Source organism: Cherax quadricarinatus, chromosome 35, assembly GCF_038502225.1.
Source record: "Cherax quadricarinatus isolate ZL_2023a chromosome 35, ASM3850222v1, whole genome shotgun sequence".
In the NCBI taxonomy this organism is placed as follows: Eukaryota; Metazoa; Arthropoda; class Malacostraca; order Decapoda; family Parastacidae; genus Cherax; species Cherax quadricarinatus.
The window spans coordinates 33,658,081-33,674,662 of NC_091326.1; the positions used below are offsets into that span (position 1 = coordinate 33,658,081).

At 41.5% G+C, this 16,582-nt stretch overlaps 1 protein-coding gene across 4 annotated transcripts in view; it reads right to left on the reverse strand.

Annotated features, from left to right (window-relative positions):
• The window catches only part of LOC128695217 (cell division cycle 7-related protein kinase-like), a 299,888-nt gene that overhangs the window by 244,274 nt on the left and 39,032 nt on the right, over window positions 1-16,582 (reverse strand). For all 4 annotated transcript variants that reach the window (XM_070091499.1, XM_070091498.1, XM_053785734.2 and 1 more), the window contains exon 2: window positions 16,140-16,218. In XM_070091499.1, coding sequence (XP_069947600.1) covers window positions 16,140-16,188 — 49 coding nt within the window. In that variant the 5' untranslated portion in view covers window positions 16,189-16,218. The remainder of the gene's footprint in view (window positions 1-16,139; window positions 16,219-16,582) is intronic.

The window sequence follows — 16,582 nt, forward strand, 5'->3', positions numbered from 1 at the left end:
TGTTATAGGTGGTAGGATGTCTCTTATACCTTCGCCATGCTTTGTACTTAGCAGTAGCAGCCTCTCTACAACGAAAGCCAAACCAAGGCTGATCTGTAGGCTTCGTCACATATTGCCGGTGAGGAATGTGTTCTTGTTGCAGATTAAGGATGTGTCCAGTGAAGGCTTCCACTTGGTTGTCAACATCCCCCCTGGAGAAGAGCATTCCAGTCGGTGGTGGCGAGCTCAGAGCAAAGGGCTGGCCAATTACCTCTTTCCCATAGCCAGGTTGTGCGTGTGGACTCCTCACCTCGTTCTGTTGGGATCTTAAGTGTGGTAAAAACAGCCTTGTGGTCAGACGATCCAACGTAGCCAAGGGGTTGACAAGTGACTATGCCTTCTGCCAGATCACTCACTACTGGGTCAAGGGAGGAGCCAGAGATATGAGTAGGGAAATCAACAAAGTTTCTCATGTCAAACACTGCAAGAAGGTCATCAAAGTCCCTCTGTATAAGGTGCTGGTTGAGGTCACCAACAATTATAATATGTTGACAGTTGTGTTGTAGCAGAAGGGAGTCAATATTTTCCATTAGGAAGTTGATAGGGTCTGCATGTTGCCACTGAGGTCTGTACATTGCACATGCTAGTACAGAGGTACTAGTGTTTATACAGAGCTTGAAGAACATCTCTCTCTCTCTGTATCTCTCTCTCTCTCTGTATCTCTCTCTCTGTATATCTCTCTCTCTCTCTCTCTCTGTATCTCTCTCTCTCTCTCTCTGTATCTCTCTCTCTCTCTCTCTGTATCTCTCTCTCTCTCTCTCTCTCTCTGTATCTCTCTCTCTCTGTATCTCTCTCTCTCTCTCTCTCTCTCTGTATCTCTCTCTCTCTCTCTCTCTGTATCTCTCTCTCTCTGTATCTCTCTCTCTCTCTCTCTCTCTCTCTGTATCTCTCTCTCTCTGTATCTCTCTCTCTCTCTCTCTCTCTCTCTCTGTATCTCTCTCTCTCTCTCTCTCTCTCTCTCTGAATCTCTCTCTCTCTCTCTCTCTCTCACAGGTACACATAAGTGAAGTTATCATACATAGTATAAATTACCAAGGATAACCCAAAAAATCCAGACAAAGTGCTATACAGTGGATCTGTGCTCCAGTGCCCAAAATTAACAATAATATTAATATTTATTATTATTATTACAATAATACATATTATTAACAATAATAATATTATTAACCCTTTAAGGGTTGACAGGCCCTCTCAGAGACTTGTTCTCAGGGTCAGCCAAATTTCAAAAAAAAAAAAATTATTTCTTCTTATGAAAAGATAGAGAATCTTTTCCCAATCATAATGACACCAAAAGTATGAAATTTGATGGAAAACTTATGGAATTATGCTCTCGCGAAGTAAGTGATCTCGACGATGTTTATGCATCGGCGATTTTGCCCACTTTGAGCCTTATTTTCGGCCAATTCCACTGTACTTGTCGACAAAAATCATAACTATTTCGCTAGAACTCCATTTTTTCTATCGAATGAGTACAAGAAACCACCCATTTACCAATTTCAACTATCCAATACAGAGGTCAGAATTTAGCAATTTTGCCAATTTCACACAAATTTCAAAAGATGCCAATTTCCGAATAGGGTCCAGAATAAACAAGAAAGACATTCCTGGCACTAAAATAACATTTCCTCTGTTCATTAGTCACGTCCCCACGCCCCTCTTACATTCTTTTGCTTTCCACTTTGAATTTTTATTCTAACAAAAAAATAGAAGATTTACTGTTATGCAGACTACTGCATTGGTGTAGAAATGGTACAAATATTATCAGTGCACTTGTGAAAGAATATTAGACTCACCAGTTGACGTGTATTGGACGCATAGCATGATTTGTTTACTTTTGAACTTTGGTAAAAATCAAACATTCCTGCTACTTCAAGCGCAATTTCAAGGTACTGTTCTTTGTAAAACCAGTCAAAATCATTTCAATTTCTGTAATATGTCTTCCATTCTATAAAATGAGACCAGGAAAACTAGAATACAACAATAAATACCATACGAAAATATGATGCAAAGTCACCGTTTTAATCCAAAATCACGGTCAAAGTTTTTTTTTCTCATTACGCACTGTGTACTGCAGGATTTTTTTTATACCACGCACACTGACCACATAGACCCATTCTTTCATATGTAGGCCTACCAGCTTTCTCTCACTAGATTTGAGGGCGCTGGAAATTAGGCGTACTAGAACGTCAAAAACCCTGATGTGTAAGCCATACTAGTACGGCCGAAACCCTGAAAGGGTTAAACTATAATATAATAATCATGTCCACTCATTACTTACCTTAAAATATCTGTAATCTTAATGTAGAGTGAGAGGTGAGTAAACAAGATTAAATGAATAAACGTGAGAGAGAATGAGAGGGTAGAAGGTTCACGAGCTATGTCAACAAACGTTGTTGTTGTTGTTGTTACCAGCCTGGACATGAATGGTTTTTGTTCACTCTGTCAAGCCGACCAGAAAAACATCTCATATTTGTTAATTTATATGTTTATATGTTATGTAGCATGTTTATTATATAATTTTGAAAAAAAATCATAGATGGATTAAGCAAAATGTCTATATTCACGTTTTATAAACATTTAATGCACTTCAGTGATTATTATTGTGTTATTATCATTATTAATATAGCATCTTCAAGACGAATTACACTCTTAATGAGTGGCTCTGAGACAGACAGACATAAAGACAGACACAGGTAGACAGAAAGACACACAGGTAGACAGACACACAGGTAGACAGAAAGACAGACACACAGGTAGACAGAAAGACACACAGGTAGACAGAAAGACAGACACAGGTAGACAGAAAGACACACACAGGTAGACAGACACACACAAGTAGACAGAAAGACACACAGGTAGACAGAAACACACACACAGGTAGACAGAAAGACAGACACACAGGTAGATATAAAGACAGACACACAGGTAGACATAAAGACAGACACACAGGTAGACAGACAAACAGAGATACAGACAGACACAGATATATAGGCAGACAGATACAGACAGGTTTATGTGCAACAGTGAAAACAAATAGAGAGTTCGAGAGTAAGAGCCTTTCTTGCCACAATCTCCAGTGCAAGATTCAGACTTCATCTTAGGGGCCATGGTGAAATTTACTGTCCAGTTAGTACAGTTAATACAGTATGATGTTGCTGATAGGACAGGGTTACTCAAACTGATGCTGCCTGCATGACACATTGCCGCCCCGATTATTGTCAAATATTGTACAGAGGTATGCATCAGCCGGCCCAGCCCAGCTGCCAGATGCACGGTCGTAAGTCGAGTAAACGTATGTCGAGGAGGTCATAAGTCGGATGGTAGGTGTATGCATAAAACAATAATAATATCACATTTACCTTTATTGAAGACTCTTGGTGTATGGAAGATGGGAGGAAGGGAGAGGGTTAGGGTATGTTCCTCCACAAATGTTTGCACCTCACTCCACTTTGCACAAATGTCCTTAATCTTTGAAGAAGGCACCTTCTTCCCTCTCTCTTCCTCCTCTTCTGAAGCAACTTCCTCAGCTGGTGAACATAAGAAAGCAGGAACACTGCGGCAGGCCTGTTGGCCCACACTAGGCAGGTCCTTCACAAACCATCCCACTAACAGAATATTTGCCCAACCCAATTTTCAATGCTCCCCAAGCAATAAGCTTTAATAATTCTATTCACTCGTGCGCAAGTCCCACTCAAATCAAATCGTGTGTGTGGGGAAGTACCCTGGCTGGTGTGCGGGGAAGTACCCTGGCTGGTGTGTGTAGGGAAGTACCCTGGCTGGTGTGTGGAGAAATACCCTGGCTGGTGTGTGTGAAGTACCCTGGCTGGTGTGTGTGAGGAAGTACCTTGGCTGGTGTGTATGAGGAAGTACCTTGGCTGGTGTGTGTGAGGAAGTACCTTGGCTGGTGTGTTCTTTCTTGAATTCTATCATGTTTCTCGCCTTCTCTACCAAAGGGCTGGCACTATGAGCTTTCTTTTGGCCCATGATGGCTTATTTAGCAGTTGCAAGCACAAAAGGAATGGATTATTATGAAATTTAATGTATGAACGTGTGGGGTGATGGTCACTCGCTGAGAAACAATACCACACTGAGTCTGAATGGTGTGTGTGGGAGCCTTTGTGTACACACAGCCGCTGGGAGGCCACTCACATGCGTTCTGTACAACCGCCAAATTTTGAGGCAAATCACAAAACGCGAGGCTATACTTTGATAAAAAAAAAGTTGCTGAAAGTTGAAATTCACAAAGCGTGGGGCTCAAGAAACTCAGGGGTCAACTCTATTAACAAGTTAAGGATTCTTAACTATGACAAGCTAAGAGCTGTTACCTACATCAGCTCATGTGAAAGCATTTTATTGTTATGAAACATACAAGTGGGGAACAGGATAAAATTGGAGCCATCTGTGGGCCAGCATTTTCATTTGATCAACTGACTTTATCTCATTGACATCATAATACTGTACGAATGTGTTCCAGACCCCTTGTTAATAATTTAGAAATTTCAGAGGAACTTGGCACAAGCAACCGTAAATCAATTACCTTTAGCATTGAATGGAAGTATGATAGTAAGGATAACTCAGTAACAGTCCCAGATTTTTGCTTAGCAGATTACAGTGGGCTTAGAGAACACTTATCATCTGTAGATTGGGGCAACGAAAAGAGCTATCGACATGAGTTTTCTAAACACTATACATGCTGCCCTAAGAACATTTTATTTATTTTATTATCACACAGGCCGATTCCCACCAAGGCAGGGTGGCCTGAAAAAGAAAAACTCTCACCATCATTCACTCCATCACTGTCTTGCCAGAAGGGTGCTTTACACTACAGTTTTTAAACTGCAACATTAACACCCCTCCTTCAGAGTGCAGGCACTGTACTTCCCATCTCCAGGACTCAAGTCCAGCCTGCCGGTTTCCCTGAACCCCTTCATAAATGTTACTTTGCTCACACTCCAACAGCACGTCAAGTATTAAAAACCATTTGTCTCCATTCACTCCTATCAAACACGCTCACGCATTTATCCCATATAAAGAAATTAGATCGAATAGAAATGACCCAAAATGGACGAATAATAATAGGCTCAAATATCTTTTAGGGCAGAAGAAAGGAATTTATAGGAGCATCAAAAGAGGTGAGGGTCATCTTATGAATCAAAATGCTGACATTAAGAGGGACATTAAAACAGGGATAAGAAAAGTTAAATGGGACTACGAAATTAGAGGTGGTAGGGATTCGAAAACTAATCCGAAAGTTTTTTCCAAGTTTATAGAACAAAAGATAGAGATAAGATAGGTCCCCTTAAAAATATCTATGGGCATCTTACTGACAAGGAGATTGAAATGTGCTCAATTTTTAATAATTATTTTATCTCGGTTTTCACACAGGAAGACACTAACAATATCCCAGTAATTAATTTTTATAGTGGGCCTGAAGAAGATATACAGTGGACCCCCGGTTAACGATATTTTTTCACTCCAGAAGTATGTTCAGGTACCAGTACTGACCGAATTTGTTCCCATAAGGAATATTGTGAAGTAGATTAGTCCATTTCAGACCCCCAAACATACAAGTACAAACGCACTTACATAAATACACTTACATAATTGGTCGCATTCGGAGGTAATCGTTATGCGGGGGTCCACTGTATTATGTAATATCACAGTCACTTCGAAATGGTCATGAAACAAACAGACCGACTGAAACAAAATAAATCACCGGGTACTGATGAGCTTTTTTCAAGGGTTCTTAAGGAATGCAAAATGGAACTATGTGAACCATTAACAAATATTTTCAATTTATCTCTTCAAACAGGTGTAGTGTCTGATATGTGGAAGATGGCTAATGTAATTCCTATTTTTTAAGCAGGGAATAAGTCGTTACCTTCAAATTACCACCCAATAAGCCTGACCTCAACTATCAAGAGTCAATTATAGCTGATATTATAAGACGCCATCTGGATAAGCATAATCTGATTAATGATACTCAGCATGGATTCACGAGGGGCCATTCCTGCCTAACTAATTCATTAACCCTCAGTAAAGCTTTTGAGGCTGTTAATCACGATAAAGAATTTGATATTGTTTATTTAGATCTTAGTAAGGCTTTTGATAGAGTACCGCACCAGAGACTGTTAAATGAAGTGGCAGACATGGCATGTGGGAAAAGTGCTTACCTGGAGTTTACCTGGAGAGAGTTCCGGGGTCAATGCCCCCGTGGCCCGGTCTGTGACCAGGCCTCCTGGTGGATCAGAGCCTGACCAACCAGGCTGTTATTGCTGGCTGCACGCAAATCAACGTACGAGCCACAGCCCGGCTGGTCAGGTACTGACTTTAGGTGCTTGTCCAGTGCCAGCTTGAAGACTGCCAGGGGTCTATTGGTAATCCCCCTTATGTATGCTGGGAGGCAGTTGAACAGTCTCAGGCCCCTGACACTTATTGTACGGTCTCTTAACGTCATGGATCGAATAATGGCTCACCAATAGGAAGCAGAGTGTGCTTAAATGGGATTAAATCCAAGTGGGGATCCTTAACAAGTGGCATTCCACAGGGATCAGTCTTAGGCCCATTGTTGTTTTTAATATATATCAATGACCCAGATGAGGGAATTACTAGTGATATTAGCAAATTCACCGATGACACGAAGTTAAGTAGGATAATTGATTCAAACGTAGATGCCACGGAACTTCAGGAGGATTTAGACAAACTCATTTCATGGTCAGAAAAGTGGCAGATGCAGTTCAATGTAGAAAAATGCAAGGTTCTGAAGCTCAGGAGTGTCCATAACCCTAGCACCTATAATTTAAATAACGCAGAACTTAGCCATACAGATTGCGAAAAGGGCCAAGACAGCAATGCCTAAGCATACGTAATAAAGCAAACAGATTATTGGGATTTATACCAAGATGTCCAGAGGTTATACTACAGTTTTATACATCATTACGCAACTCAGTTCTGGTCTCCATATTACAGAATGGATATTAATTTATTAGAAAACATTCAGTGAAGAATGACAAAATAATTCATAGCATTAGAAATCTTTCGTATGAAGAAAGATTGAAGTCCCTAAAATTACATTCACTTGTAAGACGAAGAATGAGGGGAGACATGATCGAGGTATACAAGTGGAAGCTGGGTATTAACAAAGGGGATATAAATAAGGTTTTGAAGATCTCACTCTTGGAGAGAACCCTCAATAATTGATTAAAATTAGATAAGTTCAGATTTCGAAAGGATATAGGAAAGTACTGGTTTGGTAATAGGGTAGTTGATGAGTGCAGCGGTCTACCTAGTAGGGTTATCGAAGCTAATACCTTGGGTAGTTTCAAATTTAGGTTGGACAGATACATGGGTGAGAGGGGTTGGATATGAGTAGGACTTGCACGAGTAATTATAATTGTCAAAGCTTATTTCTTGAGTAGCATTGAAAATTGCACTGGGCAAATATTTTGTAATAGGGAAGGATTGTGAAGGACCTGCCTAGTATGGGCCAACAGGCATGTTGCAGTGTTCCTCCTTTCTTATGTTCAGACTCAAGTCATCCTGGGGATAAATGATCTCAGATGAAGTGATGTTTTGGAGGAGCGTACAGCCAGAGTGAAGTTGCTATTTTCTGCCCATCTTGTGGTATAGAAGCTTGCTTCTCACTGTCCTCGAAGTGGATCCAAGTGTGGTACTTTGATAATGTTGGCCTTGTACATGACCGTAAGGCCACCCACATCCCTCCTGTGTTGAAGGCTCTGCTGAAATGACAGATCTATCCAGGATGGGCCCAGGCAAGAGATGAGACGTCTTGCTCTGTTCTCTACTCTGTCAAGCAGTCAGAGATGAGAGGGGAGCGCAGGCAAACCAAGAAAGTGGAGTATACTCAAGGTGTGAGCATACTTGTGCCTCATACACAATCTTGCAACCCCTACTGTCAAGTAGAAGCAAGATATGGCAAAGTGCTGTAAGCTTCCTGGTTGCCTTGTTTGCAAGATTTACAACATGGTTCTTCATGGTCAGTTTGGAGTCAAATTTCACCCCAAGGATATCAACTTCTTCCCCAGGTGGCAACACCCTCCCATTCATCCTTACTACTACACTGGCATTACCATCATGGTGCCTGGAGACCATCATCATCTGTGCTTTCTCAGGTGCAAATGTTACTTGACATCAATTTCCTCAAGCTGATATAGTTCTTAGCTGGTGATTGATGTAGCTTAAAGCAGCTGGCATTTCTTCTCTTGGATAAGTGAATGTCAGAATACAGTTGTCTGCATATGCATGGGATTCTGGGATGAGATGAAGAAGGTCATGGAAGTAGACATTCTATAACAATGGTCCCAGCACACTTCCTTGTGGAACACTTGCCCCAACAGGACATCTTGCTGATTCTGTTCCACTGAGAATTATACTTAGAGCTCTACCATGAAGGTAATCACTGAGGAGACATAGCGTAGAGCCTTCAATTCCCAGTGCTTGCAGTTTTGCCAAGAGGCCCTGGTGCCACACCAAGTCAAAAGCACCAGCAATGTCCAGGCTACCACACAGCTGACTTTGGATTCATCCAGTGACTGGTGCCACTTAGTGGAGAGGTTTAACAACAGATCAGCAGCAGAGTAACCTTTCCTGAAACTATATTGAGTCACAAAATAGTGAGTGGTAGCCAAAAAACTCTTGTCATTTGTCTTGAGATTATTGTCTCAAGGATCTTGCCAGTGATTGACAGGAGTGACACTGGTCTGTAGTTGCTGATTTCTGCTCTGCTCTTCTTTTTGTCAACAGGGACTACATTTGCCTCTTTCCTCAGAGAAGGCCATTTACACTGTCCTAGGGAGTGCTGAAAGATGCAAGTTAGAGGCGCTGCTAGCTGGTCTGCACATCTTCTCAACAACCTTGGGCTCGACTAGTCTGGGCCCACAGCCTTTTCTTGGTCAAGCGATTTAAGAAGGAAATGCACCTCCTCCTGCCTTATTGTCACCACTGACAGTTTTGACACAGTTCTTGCAGTTAGCCAAGAAGGGTCCCTCACTGGATCAGGAACTTGCATTTTGGTAGCAAAGTGTTCAGCAAAGAGATCCGTTTTCTCTTGAATACTAGTAGAGGTGGTCCCATCCTGTCGAATTAGAGGTGGAATGAGTTCATAAGGCAGATAACCTTGTCTGTCCTTGACCAGGGACCACCAGGTTTTGGAGCCTATCCTACCTGATACTAGCTTTCTTTTTGTGTCCACCTCCCATTTAGCAATGGCCCACTTTTGAATGTCACCCATATGCCTACAGGCTTGCCTGTGCAAGTTCTTGTTATAGGTGGTAAGATGTCTCTTATACCTTCGCCATGCTTTGTACTTAGCAGTAGCAGCCTCTCTACAATGAAAGCCAAACCAAGGCTGATCTGTAGACTTTGTCACATATTGCCGGTGAGGAATGTGTTCTTGTTGTAAATTAAGGATGTGTCCAGTGAAGGCTTTCACTTGGTTGTCAACATCCCCTTGGAGAAGAGCATTCCAATCGGTGGTGGCGAGCTCAGAGCAAAGGGCTGGCCAATTACCTCTTTCCCATAGCCAGGTTGTGCATGTGGACTCCTCACCTTGTTCTGTTGGGATCTTAAGTGTCGTAAAAACAGCCTTGTGGTCAGATGATCCAACGTAGCCAAGGGGTCTACAAGTGACTATGCCTTCTGCCAGATCACTCACTACTGGGTCAAGGGAGGATCTATAGATGTGAGTAGGGAAATCAACAAAGTTTCTCATGTCAAATACTGCAAGAAGATCATCAAAGTCCCTCTGTATAAGGTGTTGGTTGAGGTCACCAACAATTATGATATGTTGACAGTTGTGTTGTAGCAGAAGGGAGTCCATATTTTCCATTAGGAAGTTGATGGGGTCTGCATGTTCCCACTGAGGTCTGTACATTGCACATGCTAGTAGAAAGGTACTAGTGTTTATGCAGAGCTTGAAGAACATCATTTCAAGATGAGTAGGGGTGGCAACATCAATGTGCTGGGCATGAACACTTTTAGAGAAGTACACAGCAACACCTCCTCCTTGCCCTTGCCTGTCTCTTCTCATCCATGAGGTGTAGCCAGCAATTCTTGCAAAATTTTCTGGAATCCTGTCATCCAAAAATGTTTCAACAACAGCTATCATGTTGGGACGTCGAGTGTTCACATAGCTATGTGTGAGCTCTCCAACATTAGTAATGAAACCTCTAATGTTGGCCGACAGGATACTGATAGATTGGCTCTTCATGATGTGGTCCACTTGAGGTGGTGGGTGTGTAAGGCATGTAAGGTGCCTGCCCTTGAGAGAGGTAGGGTACTGAGGCAGCTGCAGGGATGTAGGTCTGTGGTCTTGTATAAGGCACAATACCACCTGCTGGGCTGAGATAAGAGTAGCTGAGTGGGTGACATGTGAGTGTGTTCACCAATTCAGAGATCCTGCTGGTTTGTTCCGAGAACAGGTCTCTAAACAGGTGGTCCTGTCTGTCAAGTTCCTTTTTCTTCCGGCACTGGTCCTCCTAATGTCCTTTCTTGTAGCAGTAACTGCACCTGTATCTCGCAGGCAGTTGTTGGCAGTGTGCCCCTTCTGGTGATAGCGAGAGCAATGCCTAGGTGGCTGGGAGGGTGGACTATGATTTTTGCACTTCCTGTGTTTTGCTGATTTGTCCTCAGGTTCTGCCGCTGGGACTGTGTTAGTGGAGGGTGAGACAGCTGTAGATGTCTCCCTCCTCCACGTCCTCTACCAGTTCTGACAGATGTGTCCCTGCTGTTCGTACTTTGGAGCAGTAGGTGTTCAGGTGCAGTGATAGTTCCCTGATTATTAACTGCACCAATCTCTGGTGGAGAAAATCCTGACTCAGAACTTGCTGATGAAGCACTGCTGCCAGATGCTGGAATAGTGTCGGCAGATGTGCTGACAGGTGTAGGAACAGAGATGGTATGTGCACTGTCTAGTGTACTGGCAGTGGCTGAAGCAAAGATGTCAGGTGTAGGAGAATTAACAGATCCAAGGCTTCCTTCATTGCTGGGAAGAGGATTTGTTCCCTCTGTGGTGGTCAGAGGAATTGTGTTAGAATTCCCAAAGGTAGTGTTCTGAACTCTGTCAATCTGTGGGGCCTTAGCGATGACAGAATTCCACCAGTTATTTACCCCTAAGTTAAGCTCAGTGTGGGACTTCCAGTCTTTGTCAATAGTGTCACCATCAGCTGAGCAGCTTACGTCACTTGATGCAGGCTTGCACTGGCCTTCTACAATAGCTTGAAGGTTATCTAATGATTTGAGGAGCTCATGAAGTGCTTCCCTGTGATGGATTATCTTAGCTGTGACTTTACAACACAGCCCATGAGGGCAGTCTTGATCTTTGGACAGGAGTCCCTGAGGTAGTACTTCTGAACCTCCTCTTGTAGTTCCAGGCTTGTATCCACATATACCACAGGATTATGGATATCCTTCAATTTTCTGAAATTTTAAACCTGGCTGCAACAAAATTCTTCTTCTGGAATGCAATCTGTATGGCAGTAGTTGGAACAAGTAGGCTCCTTACATCTAAGAAGTATTTTGTCCCTTGTGGTATACCCACAAACACTGCAGTAACTACTGGGACAATAGCCAGATAGCGTAGATATTCTTGCTATTTTGCGATGTTAAGTCATCCCAGAAGAGGCGTTGTAGGTTTGCAATGAAGTTCACAGGAGAGAGAGGGTGGGTGGTGGTGGTATCCTCCCCCCCCTCTCTCTCCCCCTTCTCTCTCTCTCTCTCTCTCTCCCTTCTCTCTCTCTCCTCCTTCTCTCTCTCCCCCTTCTCTCTCTCTCTCTCTTTCCCCTTCTCTCTCTCTCTCCCCTTTCTCTCTCCCCTTCTCTCTCTCTCCCCCTTCTCTCTCTCTCTCTCTCTCTCTCTCCCCCTGTCTCTTTCTCTCTCTCTTTCTCTCTCCCCCCTTTCTCTCTCTCCCCCTGTCTCTCTCTCTCTCTCTGTCTCTCCTTTCTCTCCCCCTTCTCTCTCTCTCTTCCCCCTTCTCTCTCCCTCCTCTCTCAATGGAAATATGGAAGCTATAATTAGTCATATCATTATGCAAGCCACATTTTAATGTTTCATATTACAGTGGATCCCCGGTTTACGATATTATTTCATTCCAGAAGTATGTTCAGGTGCCAGTACTGACCGAATTTGTTCCCATAAGGAATATTGTGAATTAGATTAGTCCATTTCAGACCCCCAAACATACACATACAAACGCACTTACATAAATACACTTACATAATTGGTCGCATCGGGAGCTGATCGTAAACCGGGGGTCCACTGTACTTTTATATTATTATTATTATTATTATTATTATTATTATTATTATTATTATTATTATTATTATTATTATCTTCAACAATCTGATCATCTCCCACTTTCACCCCCACTCAATCCACCACTGTCTTGCCAGAGGGCACCATCACTAATTCGGCATCATCTGGACCTGTAGAGTGACAGATTAATGATTTTGCTGGATTACAGAATGGTTAGGTTAGAATATACTTAACCTAATGGCAGTATTTACGCATCAGCGATTTCACCCACTTTACGCCCTATTTTTGGCCCATTCCATTATTCCAGTCTACCAAACTCACAGCTATTTCACTAGTTATTATTTTTTTTATTATCACACTGGCCGATTCCCACCAAGGCAGGGTGGCCCGAAAAAGAAAAACTTTCACCATCATTCACTCCATCACTGTCTTGCCAGAAGGGTGCTTTACACTACAGTTTTTAAACTGCAACATTAACACCCCTCCTTCAGAGTGCAGGCACTGTACTTCCCATCTCCAGGACTCAAGTCCGGCCTGCCGGTTTCCCTGAACCCCTTCATAAATGTTACTTTGCTCACACTATTTCACTAGTATTCCTTCTATTCTATCGACTGACTACAAGAAACTGCCCATTTACCTATTTCAACTGCCCAATAAAGTGGTCAGAAATTGATAATTTGGCCATTTTCACACAAATTTCCAGAGATACTAATTTCAAAATAGGGTCCAGAATAAACAGTGCAGACATTCCTGGCAATAAAATATAAGTTTCTCTGTTCATTAGTCACATCTCCAGGCCCCTCTTATATTACACTTGCTTCCATTTTCAATTTTTATTCACACAAAACTAGAAGATTTATTGTGATGCTGACTACTGCATTATTGAAATAATTGTAAAATAATGTCACCCCATTTGTAACTGTGTATTAGACCAGTCAGTTGGACATGTATTAGATGGTGACATTTGTTTACTCCTGAGCATCAGCAAAAATCAAACATTTCCACTACTTTGAACTCAATTTCAAGGTACTTTCCATTGTGTAACCAAGCAAAACCATCTCTATTTCTGTAATATATCTTCCATTCTATCAAATGAGGCTACAAAACGAGAATCTAGCCATAAAAACCATACGAAAATACACCACAAAGTCGCCATTTTACACCAAAAACACAGTCGTAGTTTTTTCCATGTACTGCATGCTGCATGATTTTTTTTATATAGTGTACACTTACCACACAGACCTATTCTCTAATATGTAGGCCCAAATTTACCAGTCACAGCTTATCTGAGTGAGCTGAGCTCATGGCAACTAACAGTGGCTTCAAAGCTGCCTTATCTTTCATGGACAATGTACGGTGTGTGTGCTTTACACGACGAGAAGTACAGTGGACCCTCGACCAACGATAGCATCGTATAACATTAAATTCGACTAGCGATACATTTTAACGCTAACATTTTGCGTCGACTAACGCTAAAAAAACTCGACTAACGATATTCGTTCTCGGGTACCAATTAATATCGTTAGTCGAGGGTCCACTGTATTTCTTTTACTTGTTGGAACCATGGCTAGGGCTAAAAGTGAGGAGGTTATAACAATAAATGGAGAAGAAGAAATTGGAATAACTTATGCAGCAAATAGCGGCAGGCTGGTTTGGCGACCCCAGAAATTTGAATTTATGTTACCCAAAATTAGTGCTGGATTATTGATGGAACCGGAATACTGATTGCCAGATTAGTGAAAGCCAACCTGTATTACATTTGAAAACTGAAAATATCTCCACCCCTCCTTCAGAATGCAAGCACTGTACTTCCCACCTCCATGACTCAAGTCTGGCTAACTGGTTCTCTGAATCCCTTCATAAATGTTACCTTGCTCACACTCAAACAGCACCTCAATTCATAAAATCCATTTGCCTCCACACACTTCTATCTAACACTCTCACACAAACTTGCTGGATGTGCAAGCCCCTCACACAAAAAAAACTTCCTCTACCCCCTCCCTGCAATCTTTCCTAGAATGACCCCTACCCTGCCTTCCCTCCACTACAGATTTATACATCCTCCAAGTCATTTTATTTTACTCCATCCTCTCTTAACCCTTTCAGGGTTGGTGCCGTACTAGTACGGCTTGCATACCAGGGTTGGCGCCGTACCAGTATGCATAAATTCTAGCGCCTTTAAATGTAGTGAGAGAAAGCTACTGGGCCTACATATGAAAGAATGGGTCTATGTGGTCAGTATGCGCAATATAAAAAAAATCCTGCAGCACACAGTGCATAATGAAAAAAAAAAACTCCGGCCATGTTTTTGGTTTACAACAGCGACTTTGCAATGTATTTTCGTATGCTATTTATAGTTGTATTCTAGTTTTCCTGGTCTCATTTTATAGAATGGAAGACATATTATGGAAATTGAGATGATTTTTATTGGTTTCACAATGAAAAGTGCCTTGAAATTGAACTCAAAGTAGCATAAATGTTCGATTTTTGACAAAGTTCAAAAGTAAATAAATCAGGCCAAGCATCCAAAACACGTCAACTGGCAAGTCTAATATTCTTTCACAAGTGCGCTGATATTATTTAGACCATTTCTACACTAATGCAGTAGTCTGCATAACAGTAAATCTTCTAGTTTTTGTGAGAATAAAAATTCAAAGTGGAAAGCAAAAGAATATAAGAGGGGCCTTGAGACGTGACTAATGACCAGAGGAAATGCTATTTTAGTGCCAGGAATGTCTGTCTTGTATATTCTGGACCCTATTTGGAAATTGGCATCTTTATTAGATAGTTGAAATTGGTAAATGGGTGGTTTCTTGTACTCATTCGATAAAAAAAAATGGAGCTCTAGCGAAATAGTTATGATTTTTGTCGACTGGTAGATTGGAATTGGCCAAAAATAGGGCTCAAAATGGGCGAAATCGCCAATGCATAAACATCGTTGAGACCGCTAACTTCGCGAAAGCATAATTCCGTAAGTTTTCCATCAAATTTCATACTTTTGGTGTCATTATGATCAGGAAAAAATTCTCTATCATTTCATAAGAAAAAAATCATTTTTTTTTTTTCGAAAAATTTCTGACCCTGAGAACAAGTTTAGGAGAAGGCCTGCCGACCCTGAAAGGGTTAAATGTGAAACCACCTCAACAACCCCCTCCTCAGCCCTCTGGATAATACTTTTAGTAACCCATCACCACCTAATCTCCAAGCTACAAAGTCTCTTACAAAATATTTACACCACACATTGCCCTCAGACATGACATTTCCATTGCCTCCAGCCTTCTTGTTGCAACATTCACAACCCATGCATCACACCTATACTCTCATACATTCCCTTCTTTGCCTTCATGGATAACATTCTTTCTCTCTCTAGATACCGCAATGCACCACTCGCCTTTTTCTCATCAAATCTTATGTTTCACCTCATTTTTCACCGACCCATCTGCTGACAAGTCCACTCCCAAATATCTGAACACATTCACTCCCTCCTTCCAATGTCACATTCATTCTTTCAAATAAACTGAACATTTTATTTGTTATCATGTGAATAACTTGATATTTTTGGTCTCAACTGCCCCAACTGACTGTACTGATATAACACAAGACAAGAAAAGTTTTCTATAGATAAATGAGTAGCAACAGAAATTACAACAGTACAACACTGAATTATCATCACATTCCTGGGGCAGTGCTAAACCCGTAGGAGTCAAACAATGCTTGAGTTAAGTGGCACAATCTGGTCAGCTTCAAGGAAGGGGATAGGAGTTCTAGTCCACTAGAACCTGAGCATCATCATGGCACTCTGGTTAACAACAAGAACATCAACAACATACCTGTAAGGAAGACTGATTCCAGAGGGCTGGAGAAGCGTTCAGATTCCATCCTTCATAACACCAACACTTACACCACACACTGCAAAAATAATGTACAGTACTTCAAAAAAAATATCAAATCAAAATCAAAATTTCTAAGAAGCATATGTAGAATTTACAATGGCTGGACTTAAAGTTCATTTGGACGTAACCCTGGCATGCAGTAGAGTACTTTAGTAAATTTTTTGATATTCTAATACATGTGCATGCACAAGAAAAAAAAAATCTAAAATGCAATGAATTTCAAGCAAACTAATCCTAAAATTTATACAGGAGGATCCCACTTATACAGCAGGTTAGGTTGCAGTCTACTGCTGTATAGTGAATCACAGCTTTTTTCACTCTCAAAGGCATATAAAAGCCTGATAACATGCTTACACTAACATATATTAGGCAAGCAATAT